Source organism: Bombina bombina, chromosome 4 (assembly GCF_027579735.1).
Source record: "Bombina bombina isolate aBomBom1 chromosome 4, aBomBom1.pri, whole genome shotgun sequence".
Classification (NCBI taxonomy): Eukaryota; Metazoa; Chordata; class Amphibia; order Anura; family Bombinatoridae; genus Bombina; species Bombina bombina.
Window position 1 is genome coordinate 979,265,775 of NC_069502.1, and position 13,074 is coordinate 979,278,848.

Genomic DNA, 13,074 nt, shown 5'->3' on the forward strand with positions numbered 1-13,074 from the left:
GGTAGCAACGGAAAAGGTGGAAACACATAAGCTATGTTGAAAACCCAAGGGGCTGCTAGTGCATCTACCAGCACCGCTCCCGGGTCCCTGGACCTGGATCCGTAACAAGGAAGCTTGGCGTTCTGGCGAGATGCCATGAGATCCAGATCCGGTTTGCCCCAACGAAGAATCAGTTGGGCAAATACCTCCGGGTGAAGTTCCCACTCCCCCGGATGAAAAGTCTGGCGACTTAAAAAATCCGCCTCCCAGTTCTCCACGCCTGGGATGTAGATCGCTGACAGGTGGCAAGAGTGAGACTCTGCCCAACGAATTATCTTTGAGACTTCCAACATCGCCAGGGAACTCCTGGTTCCCCCTTGATGATTGATGTAAGCCACAGTCGTGATGTTGTCCGACTGAAATCTGATGAACCGCAGTGTTGCCAACTGAGGTCAAGCTAGAAGAGCATTGAATATTGCTCTTAATTCTAGAATGTTTATTGGGAGGAGTTTCTCCTCCTGAGTCCACGATCCCTGAGCCTTCAGGGAGTTCCAGACTGCTCCCCAGCCTAGTAGGCTGGCATCTGTTGTTACAATCGTCCAATCTGGTCTGCGAAAAGTCATTCCTTTGGACAGATGAACCCGTGATAACCACCAGAGAAGAGAATCTCTGGTCTCCTGGTCCAGATTTAGCAAAGGGGACAGATCTGAGTAGTCCCCGTTCCATTGACTTAGCATGCATAGTTGCAGCGGTCTGAGATGTAGGCGAGCAAATGGCACTGTGTCCATTGCCGCGACCATTAAGCCGATTACTTCCATGCACTGAGCTACTGATGGGCATGGAATGGAGTGAAGGGCACAGCAAGCATTGAGAAGCTTTGATAACCTGGACTCCGTCAGGTAAATCTTCATCTCTACAGAATCTATAAGAGTCCCTAGAAAAGGGACCCTTGTGAGTGGTAACAGAGAACTCTTTCCACGTTCACTTTCCACCCATGCGACCTCAGAAATGCTAGAACTGTCTCTGTATGAGACTTTGCATTTTGAAAACTTGACGCTTGTATCAGAATGTCGTCTAGGTACAGAGCCACTGCTATGCCTCGTGGTCTTAGTACCGCCAGAAGAGAGCCCAGAACCTTTGTAAAAATTCTCGGGGCCGTAGCCAACCCGAAGGGAAGCGCTACAAACTGGTAATGCCTGTCTAGAAAGGCAAACCTTAGGTACCGATAATGATCTTTGTGAATCGGTATGTGAAGGTAGGCATCCTTTAAATCCACCGTGGTCATATATTGACCCTCTTGGATCATGGGTAGGATGGTCCGAATGGTTTCCATCTTGAACGATGGAACCCTTAGGAATTTGTTTAAGATTTTTAAATCTAAGATTGGTCTGAAGGTTCCCTCTCTCTTGGGAACCACAAACAGATTTGAATAAAACCCTTAACCCTGTTCCGTCCGCGGAACTGGGTGGATCACTCCCATCACTAAGAGGTCTTGTACACATTGTAGAAATGCCTCCTTTTTTACTAAGTTTGTTGATAACCTTGACAGATGAAACCTCCCTTGTGGAGGAGAAGTTTTGAAATCCAGAAGGTATCCCTGAGATATAATCTCCAACGTCCAGGGATCCTGTACATCTCTTGCCCAAGTCTGGGCGAAGAGAGAGTCTGCCCCTCACTAGATCCGTCTCCAGAAAGGAGGCCCTGACTTCATGCTGTCTTAGGGGCGGAAGTAGGCTTTCTGGCCTGCTTGCCCTTGTTCCATGACTGGTTGCCTTTCCAACCCTGTCTGTAACGAGCAGCAGTTCCTTCCTGTTTTGGAGCGGAGGAAGTTGATGCTGCTCCTGCCTTGAAATTACGAAAGGCACGAAAATTAGACTGTTTGGCCTTCGATTTGGCCCTGTCCTGAGGAAGGGTGTGGCCCTTACCTCCAGTAATGTCAGCAATAATTTCCTTCAAGCCTGGCCCGAATAAGGTGTGCCCTTTGAAAGGAATGTTTAGTAATTTAGACTTAGAAGTTACATCTGCTGACCAGGATTTAAGACAAAGCGCTCTGCGCGCCTGTATGGCGAATACGGAATTTTTAGCCGTAAGTTTGGTTAAATGCACTACGGCATCCGAAACAAACGCATTAGCCAGCTTGAGGGTTCTAATCTTGCTCAGAGATTCATCCAATGGTGCTGTGCGAATCGCCTCTTCCAGAGACTCAAACCAGAATGCCGCTGCAGCAGTGACAGGCGCAATGCATGCAAGAGGCTGTAATATAAAACCTTGTTGAACAAACATTTTCTTAAGATAACCCTCTAATTTTTTATCCATTGGATCTGAGAAAGCACAGCTATCCTCCACCGGGATAGTGGTACGCTTGGCTAAAGTAGAAACTGCTCCCTCCACCTTAGGGACCGTCTGCCATAAGTCTCGTGTGGTGGCATCTATAGGGAACATTTTTCTAAATATCGGAGGAGGGGAAAAAGGCACACCGGGTCTATCCCACTCCTTACTAATAATCTCTGTAAGCCTCTTTGGTATAGGAAAAACGTCAGTACACACCGGCACCGCGTAGTATTTATCCAGCTTACATAATTTCTCTGGGATTGCCACCGTGTTACAATCATTCAGAGCCGCTAACACCTCCCCTAGCAACACGCGGAGGTTCTCAAGCTTAAATTTAAAATTTGAAATTTCTGAATCCGGTCTCCCCGAATCAGAACCGTCACCCACAGAATGAAGCTCTCCGTCCTCATGTTCTGCAAATTGTGACGCAGTATCAGACATGGCTCTCGTGTCATCAGCGCGCTCTGTCCTTAACCCAGAACTGTCGCGCTTGCCTCTTAACTCGGGCATATTGTATAAAACTTCTTTCATAACATTAGCCATATCATGTAAAGTGATTTGTAAGGGCCTTGATGTACTTGGCGCCTCAATCTCACGCACCTCCCGAGCGGGAGACGAAGGTACTGACACGTGAGGAGAGTTAGACGGCATAACTGCCCCCTCGTTGTCTGGTGATAATTTTTTAATCGGTACAGATTGATTTTTCAAAGTAACATCAATACAATTGGTACACATATTTCTATTGGGCTCCACAACGGCTTTTAAACATAATGAACAAGCAGATTCCTCTGTATCAGACATGTTTAAACAGACTAGCAATGAAGCTAGCAAGCTTGGAAAATACTTTCAATAAGTTTGCAAGCAATATAAAAAACGCTGCAGCGCTTTTAAAAAACACAGTTGAGTAACAAAGAACTAATTCAGTTATAGTTAACAATTCTTTAAATGTATTAATTAGCAGAGGATTGCACCCATTAGCAACAGGATGATTAACCCCTCAGTACCCAAAAAAACGGATATCAAATTAATAATAAACGTTTATATCACCGTCTAACACACTGTCACAGGTCTGCTGTGACTGATTACCTCCCTTAAAAACGAATTTTTAAGACCCCTGAGCTCTCTAGAGACGTCCTGGATCAAGGAGGAAGAAGCAGGAAGACTGTGCTAGAATTTTAACTGCGCAACAAGGCGCTAAAAAGAGGCCCCTCCCGCTCATTTACAACAGTGGGAGACCTGATATAACGGTTTCTAAGCAGAAATATACGTTAGCCATGTGGAAAAAAATTCATGCCCAAAGGATTTATCACCAAAGTACCTCACAAAACGAATAACATGCCAGTAAACGTTTTGAAAATAAACTTCTTTAAATGTCATGCAAAGTTATCACTAAGCCTGCAACCAGTCGCTACCACTGCAGATAAGGCTTAAGCACTATTTCAGTATTAACAGTATTTTCACAGTCAAATTCTAGTCCCTAGAAAATAACTCTACTGTGCATACATTTATCAGCCTGATACCAGTCACTACTACTGCATTTAAGGCTGTATTTACATCATACGGGTAACAGCAGTATTTTCTTAGTCAATTCCATTCCCAGAAAATATTGTACTGCACATACCTCATTTGCGGGGGACCCCGCATGCTATTCCCATGTTCTGAAGTTACCCCACACCTCAGAATGTCGAGAACAGCCAGTGGATCTTAGTTACGCCTGCTAAGATCATAGAAAACGCAGGCAGTTTCTTCTTCCAAATACTGCCTGAGATAGAAAAACAGCACACTCCGGTGCCATTTAAAATAAACTTTTGATTGAAGAATAATTAAGTAAAAACTCCAACTCCTCCCGCGACCTCCTTCTTTGTTGAGGGTTGCAAGAGAATGACTGGATATGACATGTGAGGGGAGGAGCTATATAGCAGCTCTGCTTGGGTGATCCTCTTGCAACTTCCTGTTGGGGAGGAGAATATATCCCATAAGTAATGGATGACCCGTGGACTGAACACACTTAACAAGAGAAATTGCATGTTCTATCTGAATCATGAAAGAAAAAAATTGGGTTTAGTGTCACTTTAAGGATTAGGACACAAAGAATGAACAACAATGTCTCTAATAATGTTGTTCAAATTCACAACCTTAGGAAAAAAAGAAGTCCACAAAACAACTTATCTAGATGAAAAAAACAGATAAGGAGACACACAGGAGAAAGCTGATAAATCAGCAACTCTTCTAGCAGAAGAGATAGCCAAAAGAAACAACACTTTCCAAGAAAGTAGATAATCTTCAAAGAAAATATAGGCTCAAAAGAAAAAGCCTGCAAAATCCTTAAACCAATTAAGACTCCAAAAAGGAGAAATTAATAAATGAACAGGCTTGATACAAACCAAAGCCTGAACAAAACAGTGAATATCAGAAAGTTTAAACAATCTTTCTAGGAAATAAAACAGAAAGAACAGATTTTTGTCCCTTCAAAAAATTTGCAGACAGACCAACTTTATCCAAATCATCCTGAAGAAACTGAAAAATCCTAGGAATTCTAAAAGAATGCCAAGAGAATTTATGAGTTTTCCAAACCTGATAATACATGTTCCTTGAAACAGACTTATAAGCCTGCAACATAGTGATAAAAACCTCTATGACTAAACACTAATCAATTTCCATATCTTCAAATTAGTAATTTGAGATCCTGATGGAAAAATGGCCCCTGAAACAAAAGGGCTGGCCAAAGAGAAAGCGGCCAAGGATGGCAACTGGACATCCGAACAAGATCCACATACCAAACCTGTGAGGCCATGCTGATGCTATCAGAAACACATGAGACTGTTCAAATATGATCTTGGAGATCACTCTTGGAAGAAAAAAAAAAAAGGAGGCGGAAAGCCAAGACACTGCTAATGCATCCACCATTTCCGCCTGAGGATCCCTGGACCAAAAAAGGTACCTGGGAAATTGAGAAATCACATCTGTATAGAGATACCACTCTTCCGGATGTAAAGACTGACGGCTGAGATCATCCACCTCCCAAATGTCTAAACCCGAGATACAAATCGTAGAAATTAGACAGGAGATTAATTCCACCTAAGAACGGATTCAAAATACTTCTTAATTGCTAAGAAACTGCAAGTCCCTATTTGATGATTGACATATGACACAGTTGTGATATTGTCTGTCTGAAAGCAAAATTAAAGTTCTCTCCTAAAAGAGGCCAAGCCTGAATGAGCTCTGAAAATAGCACAGAGTTTGGTTTCCAAACCACTTGTGCTGTCAGAGACCCTAAAAACAGCTCCCCAACCTGTAAGACTTTCACCCATTAATAATACAGTCCAGGAAGGACAAACAAAAGGAGGCCCCTGAACGAAACGATGATAGTCTAATCACCCTCGCGGGCATAGATTTGCCAGCGAAAAAAAAATGAAAAACAAGTCAAATTAGAAAAAGACTGAACACCAGGTAAGAAAAATAAGTTTAAATAAACTTCCCAAACATGATTCCTATACTAAAACTGTTTAGACTGCAAAGGGAAATATACATAGACCTGACTCATGGCAAATATAAGTAAAATACATATATTTAAAACTTTATATTAATACATAAAGCACCAAACCATAGCTGAGAGTGTCTTAAATAATGATGCATACTTACCGAAAGACACTCATCCACATATAGCAGATAGCCAAACCAGTACTGAAAACTATCAGCAGAGGTAATGGTATATAAGAGTATATCGTCTATCTGAAAAGGGAGGTAGGAGATGAATCCCTACGACCGATAACAGAGAACCCTTAAAAAGATTTCCCATGAGAGAAAGCATAAAATCAATAGGCGATACTCTCTTCCCATCCCTCTGACAAACACTGTACTCTGAGAGAAATTGGGCTTCAATATGCTAAGAAGCGCTTATCATTGAAGAAAAATCAAGCACAAACTTACTTCACCAACAAAGTTAGTAAAACTGAATTGTGGGTGTGGTGGGAGGTGTATTTATAGGCATTTTGAGGTTTGGGAAACTGCCCCTCCTGGTAGGAATGTATATCCCATACTTCACTAGCTCATGGACTCTTGTCAATTACATGAAAGAAATGTCAACAATACTTAGAAATAAAATCAGTATATATTTAACATCTTACCTGAATTTGCTGACCAACTTCAAGACCAAGAGCACTTGGATGCTTTATCTGAAAGAACATTTGTAAACAGATGTAACAATCTATTATTTTACATACACGTAAAACATAAATTATGCTTACCTGATAATTTTCTTTTCTTCAGATGGAAAGAGTCCACAGCTGCATTCATTACTTTTGGGAAAAAAGAACCTGGCCACCAGGAGGAGGCAAAGACACCCCAGCCAAAGGCTTAAATACTCCTCCCACTCCCCACATCCCTCAGTCATTCTTTGCCTTTCGTCCTAGGAGGCTGGCAGACACGTGTAAGAATTTTTGAATTTTTGTTTTTTGTCTCTTATGGAGAGTAGTACTCTTCGGCAATGGGACAGGAGTTTTAAATAGTCCTGTCAGTCTCTCAGTGAGGGCTTGAATGAAAGTTACAGTCTGGAGATGCAGGGAGAGTCTTTCTGCGAAACCATCATCCCCCAGTCATTCTGCCGAGGAACAAAGAACAGTAGAAGAAATATCAGGGTGAAAAGGTGCCAGAAGAACAAAAAATACAGCCGCCCCCCATAAAAGCACGGGCGGGGAGCTGTGGACTCTTTCCATCTGGAGAAAAGAAAATTAACAGGTAAGCATAATTTATGTTTTTTTTCCATAAATGGAAAGAGTCCACAGCTGCATTCATTACTTTTGGGAATACAATACCCAAGCTATAGAGGACACTGAATGCTAAAACGGGAGGGTACAAAAGTCGGCGCCTTCTGAGGCACCAAGCCTGAAACCACAAATCCAGAAAAAAATCCCGCTTCGTCTGAAGCCAGAAAATATTTGAAAAGGAAAACACGGCCCAAAGACACTAACCCACAGATAGTCCATAGGCCGTACTAAAGTCTGCAAAAACGGACACAACTTAGCCAACACTCCTCCAGAAGATACCATCGCCCAAAGGACGGACCTCAACCACAACCCTCTTCATGGAAAGGGAGGCAACGGAAACTCACAAAAGGGAGAGGACATTGAGGAGCAAACAAGGATTCCTGGAAGACCTTAAACAGGGCGCAATAATCCAAAGAAAGTGGAAAACCCCCAAAAAAGCGAACCATGCTCACAGGGGCCCCAAGGGTACCCTAAACAATGGAAAGCAATGCCCCCGACAACACTGAACCACAAGGTTAAAACCGGGAAACAGAACAAAGAAACAACTTCTCTGAAAATATCAGAGCAATCACCCTGAACAAACTACTGAAACCGTAGTCCCAAGTTGCCAGAAACTCCGAATATTTAAATATTCTTAACAATATGTGCGTTATCCCCAGGGAAGCAATCTCTAAGCACCAAACGCAGCAGTCATACCAAGATGACTGAAAAAACAGGAACACTTGCAGACAAGAAAAAGCAGCCAAGAATAGAGTAACATACACCAAGCAGTGGGTACACTCAGGATATCCCGCAGCCAACCAACAAGGAGTCCAGAACCTCAAAAAAAGGCTCACCAGACCTCCACAAACTGAAGAGACACAACTCATCTCAGATCCTAGTCCACACTGGACCAGTCCAAGCCACAGGTGTAAGAGACAGGGGAACAGAAAGGGTCCCAACCACCAGCCCCCATAGAAAAAGAACGGAAAGGATGGCCCCAGAGACCCCAACAGAGCTTGGAATCCTTCCAAAATGGATAATTCCAAGGAAGATCCCCATAGAGCTGGGTAGAAAAAAAAAGACAGAAGTCCTATGAAACTAGTCCGACACTCTACGGCATACTCCACATAGCACCTACAACGGGCACTCCAAAGGAGAACCTATAAAGACAAGCGGAACTATGCGGTCCAACATGGAACTGCAAAATCAGACAGAACAATCCCAGAATATGAATCACTCTTTTAACAGGACAAACCACCTGTTCCACCCACCTGCACACAGGATAGGGCAAACCTCTTTCAGAGAGAGGAAACCTCACCTCTAAGAAAGGCAAAACAACCCACCTCAAGGGAAAGGCACAGACAAAGGACAATGCACAAGCTCACAAGGCCAAAGCCATAAGTAGAGCCGAACAAAAATCATCACCCCTGATGAACATGAAAAAAGAACTCCCCAAAAGGAAAGCATATACTATCAAGAACAAAACAGGCCATAAGGACCCGAAGAACACAGAGCTCCTAGCCCAGCAGCTAGAAGGACAACTAGCAAGACCATAAGAAACAGTCCACGTTCCCTAGAGGAGAATTCCTCTTCGGACCAGACATAGAAATATAAAAAATTTCTAAAAGGAAGCCCGAGCCCCAGAATTGTTTAGACAAACAATACCCCAGGAAACACCATACCCCATCTGTAGAAAAAAACCCAGACTACACCGGGAAGAAGACTATCCCGGAGAACGGGTCGAAGACTCACACAAAAAATCCCAACCCAAGCGGAAGAGAATACCCTGTACAGAAGTCCAAATCCAAGGAGCAATAGGTCACGCCAGACCCGAAAAGATTATAAGCCCAACAGGAGCACAACACTCACACTTAACTGAGGGAAACATTGGGGAACAAAGTCCCCCGAATAACGAGTCAATAAGGCTAGGCCTTATAACCTCCTCAGAGTACAAACCCAGAGGACAACATCCAGCGAGGAAACTGCATAGTATCCCAACCCCGGAAACAACCCTTAGACATAGCTAGGATAAGAAAATTAGCCCATTATTCCAATAAGGAACTTCTAACTCCAAGAGTAGGAGATAGCAAGGCGCTCCCATATGGTGGCCTCAACCGCTAAGGAGAAAAAATACCAAGAACAGAGAACTCGAAACTAAGGAAGAGTCCCCCCAAAAAAGGAACAAGTCCAACAGCCCTAGAAAGGCAAGACCGCCCAAAACCGTGTAAAAGAGGCTCAAAACCTCCATCCTCAAGCCACGCAAAGAAGGAAAACAAAATTTATGCTTACTTAATAAATTTATTTTTCTTGACACAGTGAGTCCATGGATCATCTATAATTACTATTAAGAATATCACTCCTGGCCAGCAGGAGGAGGCAAAGAGCACCAAAGCAAAGCTGTTAAATATCAACTCCCTTCCCTCCAACCCAAGTCATTCGACCGAAGTAAAAGGAGAGAAAGGAAATAAGGTGCAGAGGTGCTTGAGGTTTATAATACAACAAAAACCTGTCTAAATAAACAGGGCGGGCCGTGGACCTACCGTGTCAAGAAATAAATAAATTTATCAGGTAAGTATAAATTTAGTTTTCTTTCTAATGACACGGTGAGTCCACGGATCATCTATAATTACTATTGGGAATCAATACCCAAGCTAGAGGACACAGATAAGGGAGGGACAAGACAGGGAACCTAAACAGAAGGCACCACTGCTTGAAGAACCTTTCTCCCAAAAGAAGACTCAGCCGAGGCAAAAGTGTCAAATTTATAGAATTTTGAAAAAATGTGTAGAGAGGACCAAGTTGCAGCCTTTCAAATCTGTTCCACAGAAGCTTCCTTTTTGAATGCCCAGGAAGAGGAAACAGCCCTCGTACAATGAGCCGTGACTTTCTCAGGAGACTGCTGTCCAGCAGCTTCATAGGCCAAGCGAATTATACTCTTCAGCCACAAAGAAAGAGAATCTACACAACAAAAGGGTGAGCGCTAATAAATAGCTAATAATAACCTCAATTATATATGAGCATATAAATACAATTAGAATTGCCAGCAATTTGGCATATTAAAGGAAAGTTCAATTTCAGATTAAGAAGTGTATCTTTCTTCCCAAAGATGGCAGCCTCCTCCTCACCAACAATGGTCAAGAGATACTATATAAAAGACAAAACAAAGGGGCGCCTCATGTGTAGTATTATCAAATAAGCACAAAGCCACAGGAAAAAAAGCCAAATGGGTACTCACAAGGCTCTGGAGCACACCTATGTGCTTGCAGGGACAGGCTGCAGATTTTATCAGGTCACCCAGAGGATATCAGTCATTAACTGTAGTGGAAAGCTGAAACACAGGAAAAGCACCAAATTGTGCAGATCACAAAGGATATGGTGTTTGACTTAGCAGAAAGGAAGATTGGGTACTCACATGTTAGACTGACACCTTTGCAACTAAACACTGAAACAGTCAGGTGTTGAAGATTACCAATTAAGGGTACACGCCCTTAGGAGAGGAAAACTGTTAGTTGGCACTAGATAGTAGGTATATAAAGCAGGACAGTAGCAGGGTAAAAAATATGCCTTAGAAAAACAGAATTTATGTTTACCTGATAAATTACTTTCTCCAACATAGGTGTGTCCGGTCCACGGCGTCATCCTTACTTGTGGGAATATTCTCTTCCCCAACAGGAAATGGCAAAGAGCCCAGCAAAGCTGGTCACATGATCCCTCCTAGGCTCCGCCTTCCCCAGTCATTCGACCGACGTAAAGGAGGAATATTTGCATAGGAGAAATCATATGATACCGTGGTGACTGTAGTTAGAGAAAATAAATCATCAGACCTGATTAAAAAACCAGGGCGGGCCGTGGACCGGACACACCGTTGGAGAAAGTAATTTATCAGGTAAGCATAAATTCTGTTTTCTCCAACATAGGTGTGTCCGGTCCACGGCGTCATCCTTACTTGTGGGAACCAATACCAAAGCTTTAGGACACGGATGATGGGAGGGAGCAAATCAGGTCACCTAGATGGAAGGCACCACGGCTTGCAAAACCTTTCTCCCAAAAATAGCCTCAGAAGAAGCAAAAGTATCAAATTTGTAAAATTTAGTAAAAGTGTGCAGTGAAGACCAAGTCGCTGCCTTACATATCTGATCAACAGAAGCCTCGTTCTTGAAGGCCCATGTGGAAGCCACGGCCCTAGTGGAATGAGCTGTGATTCTTTCAGGAGGCTGTCGTCCGGCAGTCTCATAAGCCAATCTGATGATGCTTTTAAGCCAAAAAGAGAGAGAGGTAGAAGTTGCTTTTTGACCTCTCCTTTTACCAGAATAAACAACAAACAAGGAAGATGTTTGTCTGAAATCCTTTGTAGCCTCTAAATAGAATTTTAGAGCACGAACTACATCCAAATTGTGCAACAAACGTTCCTTCTTTGAAACTGGATTCGGACACAAAGAAGGCACGACTATCTCCTGGTTAATATTTTTGTTAGAAACAACTTTCGGAAGAAAACCAGGTTTAGTACGCAAAACCACCTTATCTGCATGGAACACCAGATAAGGAGGAGAACACTGCAGAGCAGATAACTCTGAAACTCTTCTAGCAGAAGAAATTGCAACCAAAAACAAAACTTTCCAAGATAATAACTTGATATCAACGGAATGTAGGGGTTCAAACAGAACCCCCTGAAGAACTGAAAGAACTAAATTAAGACTCCAAGGAGGAGTCAAAGGTTTGTAAACAGGCTTGATTCTAACCAGAGCCTGAACAAAAGCTTGAACATCTGGCACAGCCGCCAGCTTTTTGTGAAGTAAAACAGATAAAGCAGAAATCTGTCCCTTCAAAGAACTTGCAGATAATCCTTTCTCCAAACCTTCTTGAAGAAAGGATAGAATCTTAGGAATTTTTATCTTGTTCCATGGGAATCCTTTAGATTCACACCAACAGATATATTTTTTCCATATTTTATGGTAGATTTTTCTAGTTACAGGCTTTCTGGCCTGAACAAGAGTATCAATGACAGAATCTGAGAACCCTCGCTTTGATAAAATCAAGCGTTCAATCTCCAAGCAGTCAGTTGGAGTGAGGCCAGATTCGGATGTTCGAACGGACCTTGAACAAGAAGGTCCTGTCTCAAAGGTAGCCTCCATGGTGGAGCCGATGACATATTCACCAGATCTGCATACCAAGTCCTGCGTGGCCACGCAGGAGCTATCAAGATCACCGATACCCTCTCCTGTTTGATCCTGGCTACCAGCCTGGGAATGAGAGGAAACGGTGGGAACACATAAGCTAGGTTGAAGCTCCAAGGTGCTACTAGTGCATCCACTAGAGTCGCCTTGGGATCCCTGGATCTGGACCCGTAGCAAGGAACCTTGAAGTTCTGACGAGACGCCATCAGATCCATGTCTGGAATGCCCCACAATTGAATTAATTGGGCAAAGATTTCCGGATGGAGTTCCCACTCCCCCGGATGAAATGTCTGACGACTCAGAAAATCCGCTTCCCAATTTTCCACTCCTGGGATGTGGATTGCAGACAAGTGGCAGGAGTGAGTCTCCGCCCATTGAATTATTTTGGTCACTTCTTCCATCGCCAGGGAACTCCTTGTTCCCCCCTGATGGTTGATATACGCAACAGTCGTCATGTTGTCTGATTGAAACCGTATGAATTTGGCCTTTGCTAGCTGAGGCCAAGCCTTGAGAGCATTGAATATCGCTCTCAGTTCCAGAATATTTATCGGGAGAAGAGATTCTTCCCGAGACCAAAGACCCTGAGCTTTCAGGGGTTCCCAGACCGCGCCCCAGCCCACCAGACTGGCGTCGGTCGTGACAATGACCCACTCTGGTCTGCGGAAGCTCATCCCTTGTGACAGGTTGTCCAGGGTCAGCCACCAACGGAGTGAATCTCTGGTCCTCTGATCTACTTGTATCGTCGGAGACAAGTCTGTATAATCCCCATTCCACTGACTGAGCATGCACAGTTGTAATGGTCTTTAGATGAATTCGCGCAAAAGGAACTATGTCCATTGCCG

General features: G+C 43.3%; 1 protein-coding gene across 1 annotated transcript in view; it reads right to left on the reverse strand.

Moving 5' to 3' along the window:
* Positions 1 to 6,437: 6,437 nt before the first annotated feature.
* PNPT1 (polyribonucleotide nucleotidyltransferase 1) overlaps positions 6,438 to 13,074 on the reverse strand; it is a gene marked incomplete at its 3' end in the record, with an annotated part of 233,635 nt that continues 226,998 nt past the window's right edge. The window contains 1 exon segment of the mRNA XM_053712023.1: positions 6,438 to 6,485. Coding sequence (XP_053567998.1) covers positions 6,438 to 6,485 — 48 coding nt within the window.